The 11,547-nt window shown below is 36.8% G+C and overlaps 4 protein-coding genes across 4 annotated transcripts; all 4 read left to right on the top strand.

Moving 5' to 3' along the window:
• The first annotated feature begins 1,084 nt into the window (after positions 1-1,084).
• On the top strand, positions 1,085-2,357 carry Gr22a (Gustatory receptor 22a). The gene is made up of 2 exons (XM_017154174.2): positions 1,085-2,105; positions 2,173-2,357. Exons 1-2 carry the CDS (start codon positions 1,085-1,087, stop codon positions 2,355-2,357), a joined length of 1,206 nt encoding a protein of 401 aa, XP_017009663.2.
• Positions 2,358-2,967: 610 nt separating this feature from the next.
• Positions 2,968-5,566, top strand: LOC108065915 (putative gustatory receptor 22b). The gene is made up of 3 exons (XM_017154175.2): positions 2,968-3,540; positions 4,795-5,361; positions 5,414-5,566. Exons 1-3 carry the CDS (start codon positions 2,968-2,970, stop codon positions 5,564-5,566), a joined length of 1,293 nt encoding a protein of 430 aa, XP_017009664.2.
• Positions 5,567-8,723: 3,157 nt separating this feature from the next.
• Positions 8,724-9,946, top strand: LOC108065959 (putative gustatory receptor 22b). The gene is made up of 2 exons (XM_017154226.2): positions 8,724-9,728; positions 9,794-9,946. Exons 1-2 carry the CDS (start codon positions 8,724-8,726, stop codon positions 9,944-9,946), a joined length of 1,158 nt encoding a protein of 385 aa, XP_017009715.2.
• A 295-nt stretch (positions 9,947-10,241) lies between these two features.
• On the top strand, positions 10,242-11,463 carry LOC108065957 (putative gustatory receptor 22b). Its single transcript, XM_017154223.2, has 2 exons — positions 10,242-11,246; positions 11,311-11,463. The coding sequence occupies exons 1-2, from the start codon at positions 10,242-10,244 to the stop codon at positions 11,461-11,463; spliced, it is 1,158 nt and encodes a 385-aa protein (XP_017009712.2).
• Positions 11,464-11,547: the final 84 nt, after the last annotated feature.

Raw genomic sequence — 11,547 nt, 5'->3', positions numbered from 1 at the left:
CATTTGGCCATGCAAATTGGAAGACCCGCAGGAAGTCCAAACACCTGAAAGGAGCCTCGACCTTCGTGATTGTTGCCCTCTATTTACTCCCCGTTTGTTTGCTGTGGTCAGCAATTAAAAATTCAAACTACAGTTGTGCCGAGAAATGCCTTACTAATTCTAATTGCAAACTGTGTTGCGAATGTCCCCAAAGGACCCACAAAGGACACCCCGAGGATGCGGCTCAGCTGCTCTCAATTGTTATGAAAATGCGGTTGGATAATGGAAAGAATCTGCTTAGATATTTACAAGCAAAGTGGTTGGGAAAGTGCTTCTGAATTAATTGAAATCTGGTTGGGCAAGGATTTGTTTCGGAGCTTGTTCATCTCCGTAGATTACTTAAAAATAAGGAATATTTCTCTTATCACCCTATTAAATGGCCAAGGGTCTCTCTTATATTGTCACTAGCATTCTGCCAAAAACAAACTTTAAAAGGTGCCAAATAAACACCACTAATGAAAAAGTAAAAGAGGGGAAATTCCAGGTGACAGCTGCTAAAAGTTTGCCAACATAACTGCCAAAGTGGAAGGAAGCTGGAAAAGCGTTAACTTTGCAACAGTGTCAAAAACTGCAGGCGCATCGGGAAAACAAGTTTAACCGTTAGAAAGTTTGTAGTGGGCATTGGAGAAAAGGTAAAAAAGTGGATGTCAGTTTAGAAATGTGTCTAAATGGGTTTTCACATCAGTTATTGAGAGGTCTGTGATATCAATTTAGCCTAATTGAGTTCAAGGACATCAACAATTTTCTTCTTATTCCCTTTTCTGATTTTCTGCTCACATCTCACCAGCTCATTGAGACAAACCTGAATTTAATTTAATTAAATGCAGTATATTTAATGCTCTACAGATATAACATTATAATTGTTAGTAATTTTCCCGACAATACAGTTCACCAGTAGAGGGCCAAAGTCACCCTCCCTTAACCAATAATTTAGAATAATTAGTTTGCTTATCTGGTTGACCATCGTTTTTCTATCAGCCCTTCAGCACTCAACGGTCGATGTGTAATTTTCGATTCACAAATTACTCCGAGTCGGACTTCAATAATGTTACGACCGAAACTCGTCCATCGTTTTCGCCAGAACTTGGCCCATTTCACCCTGAAGGCAACGTTGTATTTATCCTGGGTCCTGGGACTATTTCCCTTCACATTCGACGCCAGAAAAAGGCAACTGCATCGCTCCAAGTGGCTTTTGGCCTATGGTTTGATTTTGAACACACTTCTGATCGTTTTGTCCTTGCTGCCATCTACTGACGATCACAATGACATCAAGGTGGAGGTTTTTGAGCGTAATCCCCTGGTAAAACAGGTCGAGGATCTCGTGGAGGCCATAGGCTTAATAACCACAGTGGTGACCCATTTGCGGATCTACTGGAAATCTAAGGAATTAGTGGCGATTCTCAACGAACTGCTGATGCTGGAAAATCGTCACTTCAGTGAGCTCATCCTCGGCGACTGTTGGCAATTCGATAGGTATGTGATCGAAAAGGGTCTGCTGATAATTCTGGAGCTCGGTTCCTCGCTGGTGATTTACTTTGGAATTCCGGATAGCAAAGCCGTTGTCCACGAGGCAGTGTGCATCTACATTGTGCAGCTGGAAGTCCTCTTGGTGGTGATGCACTTTCACCTGGCAGTGATTTACATATACCGCTTTGTGTGGATTATCAACGGACAACTTTTGGATATGGCCAGAAGATTAAGGAGAGGTGAAAGTGTGGATCCTGAGCGCATTCAAAAGCTCCTCTGGCTTTATAATCGCCTTTTAGATCTGAATAACCGACTGGCCACCATTTACGACATCCAGGTGACCTTCTTTATGGCCACCCTGTTCTCGGCCAACATTATTGTGGGTCATGTGCTGGTCATCTGTTGGATCAACATCCAGAGATTTTCGCTGGTGGTCATGATTCTGCTCTTTCCACAAGCGCTGATCGTCAACTTTTGGGATCTCTGGCTGGGAATCGCCTCTTGCAATTTGGCCGAGAGCACGGGCAGAAAAACCTCCACGATCCTGAAGTTATTCAACGACATTGAAGGCATGGAGGAGGAAGTAGAGAGAAGAGTAAGTGGGTATACAGAAAAATATTAAAAATATTATATAGGTATTATAGTTTCTACTTTTCCCTTAGATAGCTGAGTTCTCTTTCTTTTGCATTCACCGGAGGCTGAGAATTCGGCACCTTGGATTATTCGACATTAACTACGAGATGGGCTTCCACATGATCATCACCAATATTTTATATGTACTTTTCTTGGTGCAATTCGATTACATGAATTTAAAATTCAAAGCAGACGATAGATATGATCAACAAATGTAAAACATTTCATTTTTAAAGTGGTTATTTATACTTTCTCTTTATGGATATAAAATAAATCATATTATTGCTATAATATCTTCTTTAATACTAAGTAATTTGGGAGATATATAGTTAATAATTTTTAACTATTTATAGTTAGTTTGTATCGTTCTGGTAATATTAGTGTGCACAATAATAATGAGACTTATTGCTTACCCTTAAAAATAATAGGTATGTTTCTATCTTTATTCTACCATTAATTTGTATATTACCGACACTCCTTGTTCTCTCTGAAATCGATATTTCATCACCGTATTAATAACTCTAACGGCTTTATATAGATGTTTAACTTTATTATCCATCTGGACTTTATTTAATGGCTAATTGTTGTTTACATTAGTAAAATTGTAAAATGGGAAAATATTTTATTTTTCACTCGCAGTTAGAAATGTTGGGATCACGTCGCAACTTTAGTCCCCTTTTGGCGAGGTTCCTCCTGAAGGCTGCACTCTATGGATCCTGGCTATTAGGATTATTTCCCTTCACCTTTGATTCGCGAAAATGTCAAATTATACGGAATCGATGGCTTCTATTTTATGGATTAATTTTGAATTTCTTTCTTCTGAGCCTAATGGGTTACTACGTAAGTCAAAAACCGGAAAAAATAGAGGCCCTTGGACGAAATCCTCTCCTGAATATGATATACATGTTTTCTGGAATAATGGACCTCTTCTCAGCCGTCATAATACACTTTATGAATTTTTGGGGAAGTGAAAAAGTTCAGGAGATCGCCAACGAACTGTTAACCCTTGAGTATCAGGATTTTTCTGGTAGAAATAGTCCTAAATTTAACCGTTATGTTATACAAAAGTCATTAATTGTGATGGGACAACTACTATCCGTGTTGGTTGTGAATTATGGAATGCCTGGAAATAGACCCTCCACCTTCCTAATGATCTTTACATGCGTGATTCAGGTGGGCATTAATCTTAATAGCATACACTATTATGCCGGAGTGCTTTTCATCTATCGCTATATGTCGACAATCAACGATAAGCTCCAAGACCTAGCTGACCTATTCAAAGTGAGTTCCCTGGATAACTCCCCAAGAATTCGCGAATTGGTCTCGTTGTATAAACGGCTTCTGGAGTTAAATAAGAAATTAATATCGGCCTACGAATTGCAGATGACTCTCATGCTAACAGTGGGTTTAGTGGGAAATATTGTGATTATATACTTCCTTATTGTCTTTGGAATAAGCATGGGTAGAACTTCCATCTCTCTGATGGTTTTTCCGCACACTTTGCTAATTAATATCTGGGATTTTTGGTTGAACATCGTTGTATGTGAACTCACGGAAAACACTGGTAGAGAAACCTCATCTGTCCTACAACTTTTTACTACTCTTGAGCAAAATGATGTTGAGCTAGAGAGAAGTGTATGTATATAAGAGCATTTTCTTCTAATAAATAAATGTTTTCCTTTTCAGCAGTTAAATGAATTCGCTTGGTTGTGCAGTCACCGCAAATTCCGATTTCAGCTGAATGGACTTTTTTCGGTAAATTATAAGATGGGTTCCAAATGATATTGACCAGCTTTCTATATTTGATATATTTAGTTCAGTTAGACTATATGAATTTGTAATTTAATTTCTTAAATTTAGGAAATGTAAGAAGGAACGTTAAAGTCATTTAGAATTTTTTGTTATTATTTTAAGAACGTTTGTTCCTATATTAAGTACAAAATGTAATAAAAAACAGTCGTTAAATTAAGATATTGGTTCCTTTTTTCCTCAGTTTATAGTCGTTCCTGTAACTCTTAGTAATTGCTCACTCTTATTCCCCTTTTCTACGTTTCTCCCTCAAATCGATACTTCATCACCATATTAATAACCCTAAAAGGGTTTACTTAGATAGTTACCTTCATTATCTATCAGTGGGGTTAATGGGGCTATTGTGGGGTAAATTTTATTCAACTCGTTTGTTTAAATTTGTAAAGTTGGTCTGACCATTTTATTTTTCATTCGCGTTGGAAATGTTGGATTCACGTCGCGACTTTTGTCCTCGTCTGTCGAGGTTCTTCCTAAAAGCTGCTCTTTATGGATCCTTGATATTTGGACTATTCCCCTTTACCTTTGACTCGCGAAAATGTCAGCTTAGACGGAATCGATGGCTTCTGCTCTATGGCCAAATTGTGAATTTTTCACTTATAAGCCTACTGGTTTACTTTGCACTTCGGAAACCGGAAGCACTTGAAGCCCGTGCAACGAATCTTGTATTGAACAATGACATACTTGGTAACTGAAATAATGGAAACCTTCTTAGCAGTCGTAATTTATTTGACGACTTTTTGGGGTTGTGAGAAAGTTCGGACGATTGCCAATGAACTTTTAACCCTTGAGTATAAGGATTTTTATGGTATAAATTGTCTTAAATTTAACCGTTATGTAATACAAAAGGCCTTTATTGTGCTGGCACAATTTCTATCAGTGTTGGTTTTGTATTATACCATGCCTCAAAATGGGCCCTCCACCTTCCTAGTGATATTCTTTTGCGTGATAGAGATGGTCATGAATCTGAATAACATGCACTATTACACCGGGGTGCTTTTCATCTACCGCTATGTGTGGTCAATTAATGGACAACTCCAAGACCAAGCTGATCAATTGAAAGATAATCCCCTGGAAAACTCCTCAAGAATTCGCGAATTACTCTGTTTGTACGAACGGCTTTTGGAGCTAAGTAGGAAATTAGTAGCGGCCTACGAATTGCCGATGACTCTTATGCTAACGGTTGGATTACTAGGCAATATTGTGATTATATATTTCCTAATTGTATTTAAAATCAGCATGGGTGAGACTTCCATCTTTCTGATGGTTTTCCCACACTCTTTACTTATTAATATGTATGATTTCTGGCTTAACATCGTGGTATGCGAACTCACGGAAAATGCTGGGAGAAAAACATCATCTGTCCTAAAACTTTTTTCTACTCTTGAGCAGGAAGATGTCGAGCTAGAGAGAAGTGTATGTATGTTAAGGAATGTTTTTCAAATCAATAAATGTATTTCCTTTCTAGTTAAATGAATTTGCTTGGTTGTGCAGTCACCGCAAGTTCCGGTTTCAGCTGAATGGACTTTTTTCGATAAATTATAAAATGGGTTTCCAAATGATCGTAACCAGTTTTCTTTATTTGATATATTTAGTTCAGTTTGACTACATGAATTTGTAAGGCCTTTCGTAAATTTAATAAATGTAATAATAATATTACTGTGCTAACAAATTTCAATAATTATATGTCTTTTCTCATTCTCCCCCATTTTACCTTAAATCGATATGTTACCCCAAAGGGCATAGGGGAACAAGCCTGGGAAAACTGCCCCAGGCGATATTGCAAAATTTTAGATGAGGATTGGTAGATAGGAACCTAATCGATAAGAATTCCAATTTTCAAATATTTTGATCCGCTGGTTTACGAGTAATCTGCCGCAACTAAAGAACATATCACTTGATGTATCTTCCCTTCGGTGGTTCTTAAGAAAACTTTTTGATGCCAATAATTTTTGTGTTAACCTTCAAGAATGTCAGCCAATCTTTGGATTTTTACCATTCTTATAAGCTACCAAAAATCGCGATTCAAATTTTCAAAAAATTGGTTCAAGACTTTCCAAGTCTGACAACACCGCCAATTTTTTACAGTTTGTGTGTCCTATAACCATCTACTTCATATAAAATATTCATAATTTTTCGAGTGGTGCAAAAGTGTTAAACAAACAAAAAACTGAAGAATTTATTTCTGGAAGGGTAGGAATTAGAGCTTGAAAATTATCGATAAATGATAGTATCGATATTTTCGATACTTTATCATTATCGTATCGATAATATCGATGATTTCAAGGAAAGCAAAGACAAATTAAAAATAATTTTATAATTCTGTTAATACCACGTATTATTATTATATACATGCATAATACACTTACATTATTATTAATATTATTATTAGAAAAAATCGCGGGTAATTTATTTAATTTTAATTTCCGGTTTTCATTATTAAAATGCACTTTCAGACTAAAGGATCGTCCTCTTAAGAACTCGTGGTTTATTTATGTTTGATCATTGAGTTGAGTTGCGTCACATGTCTAGAAAGACACCAATTCTTAGTCAAAGACATTCACGGCTTCTTAAGAATTTTTTTTAAAATATATTATGAGGAAATACTTATGTAAAATAATAGAACAAACCTTTGTTCCATACCATTTTTTGGTACTAAAGAAGAACAAATTCCTCCTCTTCTGAAGAATTCCCGGTTGCTTTTTTTTTTGATCCTTTGCCAAAATTGCTCAAACGATCTTCGTTTTGTTTGTTGTTGGTATTAAAAGAACGAGAGTTCCTCCTTTCCCCAAGAAATCGCGGTTCTTTCATTTTCGATTTTATGCCACAACCTATGGTTATTTTCCCCTACTTTAATTGATACTATACCATAAAGAAGTAAAAATTCCTCCTCTTCTGAAGAATTCGCGGTTGTTTTTTTTTGGATCCTTGAGTCCAAATCGCTCAAACGATCTTCGAAAAGCGACCAATTCTTATCAAAGGCTATGAATTCGCGGTTTCTTGAGATTTTTTAATAGCGGACAGAAGGTCGGTAGCTGCAACCAAGACTTTGTTTTTGGTACTAAAAAAACCAAAGTTCCTCCTCTTCCCAAGAACTCGCGGTTCTTTTATTTTCCATTTTTTGCCATAACCTATGCCCTTTTCGCCTACTTTTAAGTATTTCATAATATCTATGGTACCAAAGAAGAATAAAATACCAAGAACTCGCGGTTCTTGCATGGTAATTTGTCCCTACTTTAAGTGATTTTGTATTAAAAGTTATTTTGGTCCTCAGAATTAAAGAGTGAAATCTGTTCGTTTCTCTCTAATAAAACGTCAGAAAACATCGATATTATAGATAAATATCGATGTTTGAAAAATATCAGAAGTATCGATAATATCGATACTGATATCGATAATTTTCAAGCTCTAGTAGGAATGGAGTCAATAAAATATATTTGGCTTGTAAATAGTTAGTTCTTAGACCAGAATTATTATCAAAGAGTAAAGTTTTTAATATTATGGGTGAAAAGTGGTCCGAATTATAAAATGTTTGGCATGTAAATGTTTGCTTGTAATTGATTTAATAGGGACCCAGTCCCAGTCTAGTCCCCACAGCTTCGAATTTCATATCCTCCCTGGATAGAGATTTCATAAGAAATCCTTTGAGCATGGATGTCCCACAAATACTTTATTTATGTGATTCTAAAGAAATCGCGGTCCAAAGAGGATTATTTAATTTGCGATCCTTTCGGTACCATCGTTATTCTAAAAAGCAAGATAGTAATTTGAAAGCTTTAATATGCGGAGCACGATAACAAATTGTTAACAAATTCGCGCAATAACAACGGTGCCGAAATCTCGCATATTAAATAATCCTCTTTGGACCGCGATTTCTTTAGAATCACATAAATAAAGTATTTGTTGGGCATCCATGCTCAAAGGATTTCTTATGAAATCTCTGTCCAGGGAGGATATGAAATTCGAAGCTCTGGGGACTAGACTGGGACTGGGTCCCTATTAAATCAATTACAAGCAAATACAAACATTTTATAATTCGGACCACTTTTCACGCATAGTATTAAAAACTTTACTCTTTGATAATAATTCTGGTCTAAGAACTAACTATTTACAAGCCAAATATATTTTATTGACTCCATTCCTACCCTTCCAGAAATAAATTCTTCAGTTTTTTGTTTGTTTAACACTTTTGCACCACTCGAAAAATTATGAATATTTTATATGAAGTAGATGGTTATAGGACACACAAACTGTAAAAAATTGGCGGTGTTGTCAGACTTGGAAAGTCTTGAACCAATTTTTTAAAAATTTGAATCGCGATTTTTGTTACCTTATAAGAATGGTAAAAATCCAAAGATTGGCTGACATTCTTGAAGGTTAACACAAAAATTATTGGCATCAAAAAAGTTTTCTCAAGAACCACCGAAGGGAAGATACATCAAGTGATATGTTCTTTAGTTGCGGCAGATTACTCGTAAACCAGCGGATCAAAATATTTGAAAATTGGAATTCTTATCGATTAGGCTCCTATCTACCAATCCTCATCTAAAATTTTGCAATATCGCCTGGGGCAGTTTTCCCAGGCTTGTTCCCCTATGCCCTTAATAACCCTAATAGCTTTTATATAGATGGTTAACTTTAACAGCCATCAATGCTTCGTTAAGGTCTCTTTTGTTAATAAGTTTCTGAACATTCCCCGCACATTTTTTCCTGTGTTTGCTTACAAACGATATATCCATAGTTAATTGGGCCATTCCACTTCTTTCTCGTGGTGGGAAATGTTCGGTTCACGACGCGAGTTTCGCCCATATTTGGCAAGAATTATCCTAGAGTCGGTGCTATATGGATCGTGGCTAGGCGGTTTATTTCCCTTCATCTTTGATTCCGAAAGACGTAAAGTGAGGCGCTCTCGATGGCTTGTTGTCTATGGCCTAGTTGTGAATTATCTAGTTCTGTTCGTTCTGTTATTCCTTGGATTTCAATATCAGAACCTGCGCAAACTAGATGCCTTCGAGCGAAATCCTGTGCTGGAGAGGGTAAACGTGCTAATTACACTGATGAGCCTTTTCTCAGCCGTTGTGATCAATTTTATGAATTTTTGGGGAAGCAAGAAAGTGGAGGAAATTGTCAACGAACTTTTAACTCTAGAGTATCATGACTTTCGAGGTCTGAATGAAAAAAACTGCCCAAAATTAAACTGCTTTGTGATTCAAAAGTGGGCGGCTATGGTGGGTCAGCTTATATCCTTTTTAACGGTCAACTACGGAATGCCTGGAAACAGAACTCATATATCTCTAGTGCTTCTTAGCTGCTGGTTGCAAGTATCCGTCTGCTTTAATATCATGCAATATTATTTCGGAGTACTCCTAATCTATCGTTATGTGTGGCTGATAAATGGACAACTCGGAGACCTGCTGAATCAACTGAACCTGAATCCCACAATAGCATCGTCGAGGATTCGCAACAATCTCTCCTTGTACAATCGTCTTTTGGATCTAAATAAGAAATTGGTGTCCGCCTATGAATACCATATGATACTAATTCTCACTTCTTGGCTAGCTGGCAATATTGTGGTTAGCTTTTTTCTGATTGTGTACGGAATTAGTATGCAAAAGTGCTCGATATTTCTGATGGTCTTCCCGCAATCATTGCTCATAAATGTTTGGGATTTTTGGTTGACTATTGCCGTATGCGATCTGACCGAGAGGACTGGTAGGAAGACCTCAACAGTTCTGAAACATTTTACTGATATTGACTATAAGGATGATCAGCTGGAAAAAAGTGTGAGTATATGTATACTTGTAATGGAAAAAATTTGTAATATATAATAGAATTTTTTTCCCCTCAGGTTAACGAGTTCGCCTGGCTGTGCAGTCATCGCAAGTTCCAGTTTCAACTATGTGGACTTTTTCATGTTAACTACAATATGGGTTTCCAAATGACCATAAGCAGTTTTCTATATTTGGTTTATTTAGTTCAGTTTGATTTCATGAACTTGTGAAACCTTTTCTTTCATTTAATAAAATGTATCTTAAGTTTTATAATAGTGTCTTTTTTAATTCTTGCTTTATTGGTATTCTAAGTTGTCCTAAAGTTCTGTATATTAGCGGCATACCTTACTCGCCGCAAGCCGAAAGTTCACCGCCGTTTTAATAATGCTAAAAGCGTTTATACAGATGGTTAACTTGTAGCAGCCATCAACACTTCATACAGCGACCTATTATTTCTATACACCTTTACCACTTTTCCCGCATTTTTATATACTTAACCAATTCATTTGAATCTTGCGTTCGGAAATGTTTGGTTTACGCCGCGAGTTTCGTCCTCCTTTGACAAGGCTCATCCTAAAGACAGTATTATATGGGTCCTGGGTACTTGGATTGTTCCCCTTCATCTTTAACTCCAGAAAATGTCAACTGAGGCGCTCTCGATGGCTTCTTTTTTATGGCGGAATTATGAACTATTTCCTTCTGTTTTTCATGGTATTTCTCGGGTTTCAGTATCAGAAAGAACACAAACTAGAGGCCTTCGAACGAAATCCTGTGCTGGAGAACATAAACATTCTAATTGCTGTGATAAGCATGTTTTCAGCCCTTGTGATACATTTTATGAATTTTTGGGGAAGCAAGAAGGTAGAGAAAATCGTCAACGAACTGTTAACCCTGGAGTATCGAGACTTTAAGGGTCTCAAGCTAACAAATTGTCCAACATTTAACTGCTTTGTGATTCAAAAATGGGTGACTATGATGGGACATTCTGTTACTTTTCTGATGGCCAACTACGGATTACCCGGAAACGAATCCCATTTATATCTAGTGCTCCTAAGCGGCCTAGTGCAAGTATCCAACAATTTTAATAAAATTCACTATTATGTGGGCATCCTGTTGGTCTACCGCTATGTGTGGATAATAAACAGACAACTTAAGGACCTGGTGAACCAACTCATATTGAATCCCACAACAGACTCATCGAGGATTTGCCAATTGCTCTCCTTGTACAATCGCCTTTTGCAGCTAAATAAAAAATTGGTGTCCACTTACGAATTCCACATGATACTGATGCTTACAGCTTGGTTAGCTGGCAATATTGTGGTCGTCTACTTCTCAATAGTCTATGGAATTAGTATGCATAAAGTTTCGATCTTTTTGATAGTCTTCCCGCAAACGATGCTCGTAAATATTTGGGATTTTTGGTTGACTGTTTCCGTTTGTGAGCTCACCGAGAAAGCTGGCAGAAAAACCTCATCACTTCTGAAACGGTTTGCTGATCTTGAGTATAGCGATGATCAGCTGGAAAAAAGTGTGAGTATATACTTGAAAATATGGAACATTTTTGTTTCATTTAACTCAGTAATATTTTCCACAGGTAAATGAATTCGCGTGGCTGTGTAGTCATCGTAAATTCCAATTTCAACTGTGTGGACTCTTTCATGTAAACTACAAAATGGGATTCCAAATGATCATAACCAGTATTCTATATTTGCTTTATTTGGTTCAGTTTGATTATATGAATTTGTGAAACGTTTTCTTTTATTGAATAAAATCATAGCTTCTGTACTCTAAGTTGTCTCAAAACCCTGTACACTAGCGACATTCCTTATAA

Source organism: Drosophila takahashii, chromosome 2L (assembly GCF_030179915.1).
Source record: "Drosophila takahashii strain IR98-3 E-12201 chromosome 2L, DtakHiC1v2, whole genome shotgun sequence".
Lineage (NCBI taxonomy): Eukaryota > Metazoa > Arthropoda > Insecta > Diptera > Drosophilidae > Drosophila > Drosophila takahashii.
The sequence above is the reverse complement of the archived record's forward strand: the minus strand, read 5'-3'. Positions and strand labels throughout refer to the sequence as shown.

What these genes read in the sequence shown, in the direction of transcription:
- Gr22a (XM_017154174.2), top strand. Translation starts at nt 1,085, where the DNA reads ATGTTACGACCGAAACTCGTCCATCGTTTTCGCCAGAACTTGGCCCAT. An exon ending in GGAAGTAGAGAGAAGAGTAA is followed by an intron (nt 2,106 to 2,172) that starts GTGGGTATACAG and finishes TCCCTTAGATAG; the next exon opens with CTGAGTTCTCTTTCTTTTGC.
- LOC108065915 (XM_017154175.2), top strand. Translation starts at nt 2,968, where the DNA reads ATGGGTTACTACGTAAGTCAAAAACCGGAAAAAATAGAGGCCCTTGGA. An exon ending in AGATGACTCTCATGCTAACA is followed by an intron (nt 3,541 to 4,794) that starts GTGGGTTTAGTG and finishes GTAATACAAAAG; the next exon opens with GCCTTTATTGTGCTGGCACA. An exon ending in ATGTCGAGCTAGAGAGAAGT is followed by an intron (nt 5,362 to 5,413) that starts GTATGTATGTTA and finishes TTTCCTTTCTAG; the next exon opens with TTAAATGAATTTGCTTGGTT.
- LOC108065959 (XM_017154226.2), top strand. Translation starts at nt 8,724, where the DNA reads ATGTTCGGTTCACGACGCGAGTTTCGCCCATATTTGGCAAGAATTATC. An exon ending in ATGATCAGCTGGAAAAAAGT is followed by an intron (nt 9,729 to 9,793) that starts GTGAGTATATGT and finishes TTTTCCCCTCAG; the next exon opens with GTTAACGAGTTCGCCTGGCT.
- LOC108065957 (XM_017154223.2), top strand. Translation starts at nt 10,242, where the DNA reads ATGTTTGGTTTACGCCGCGAGTTTCGTCCTCCTTTGACAAGGCTCATC. An exon ending in ATGATCAGCTGGAAAAAAGT is followed by an intron (nt 11,247 to 11,310) that starts GTGAGTATATAC and finishes TATTTTCCACAG; the next exon opens with GTAAATGAATTCGCGTGGCT.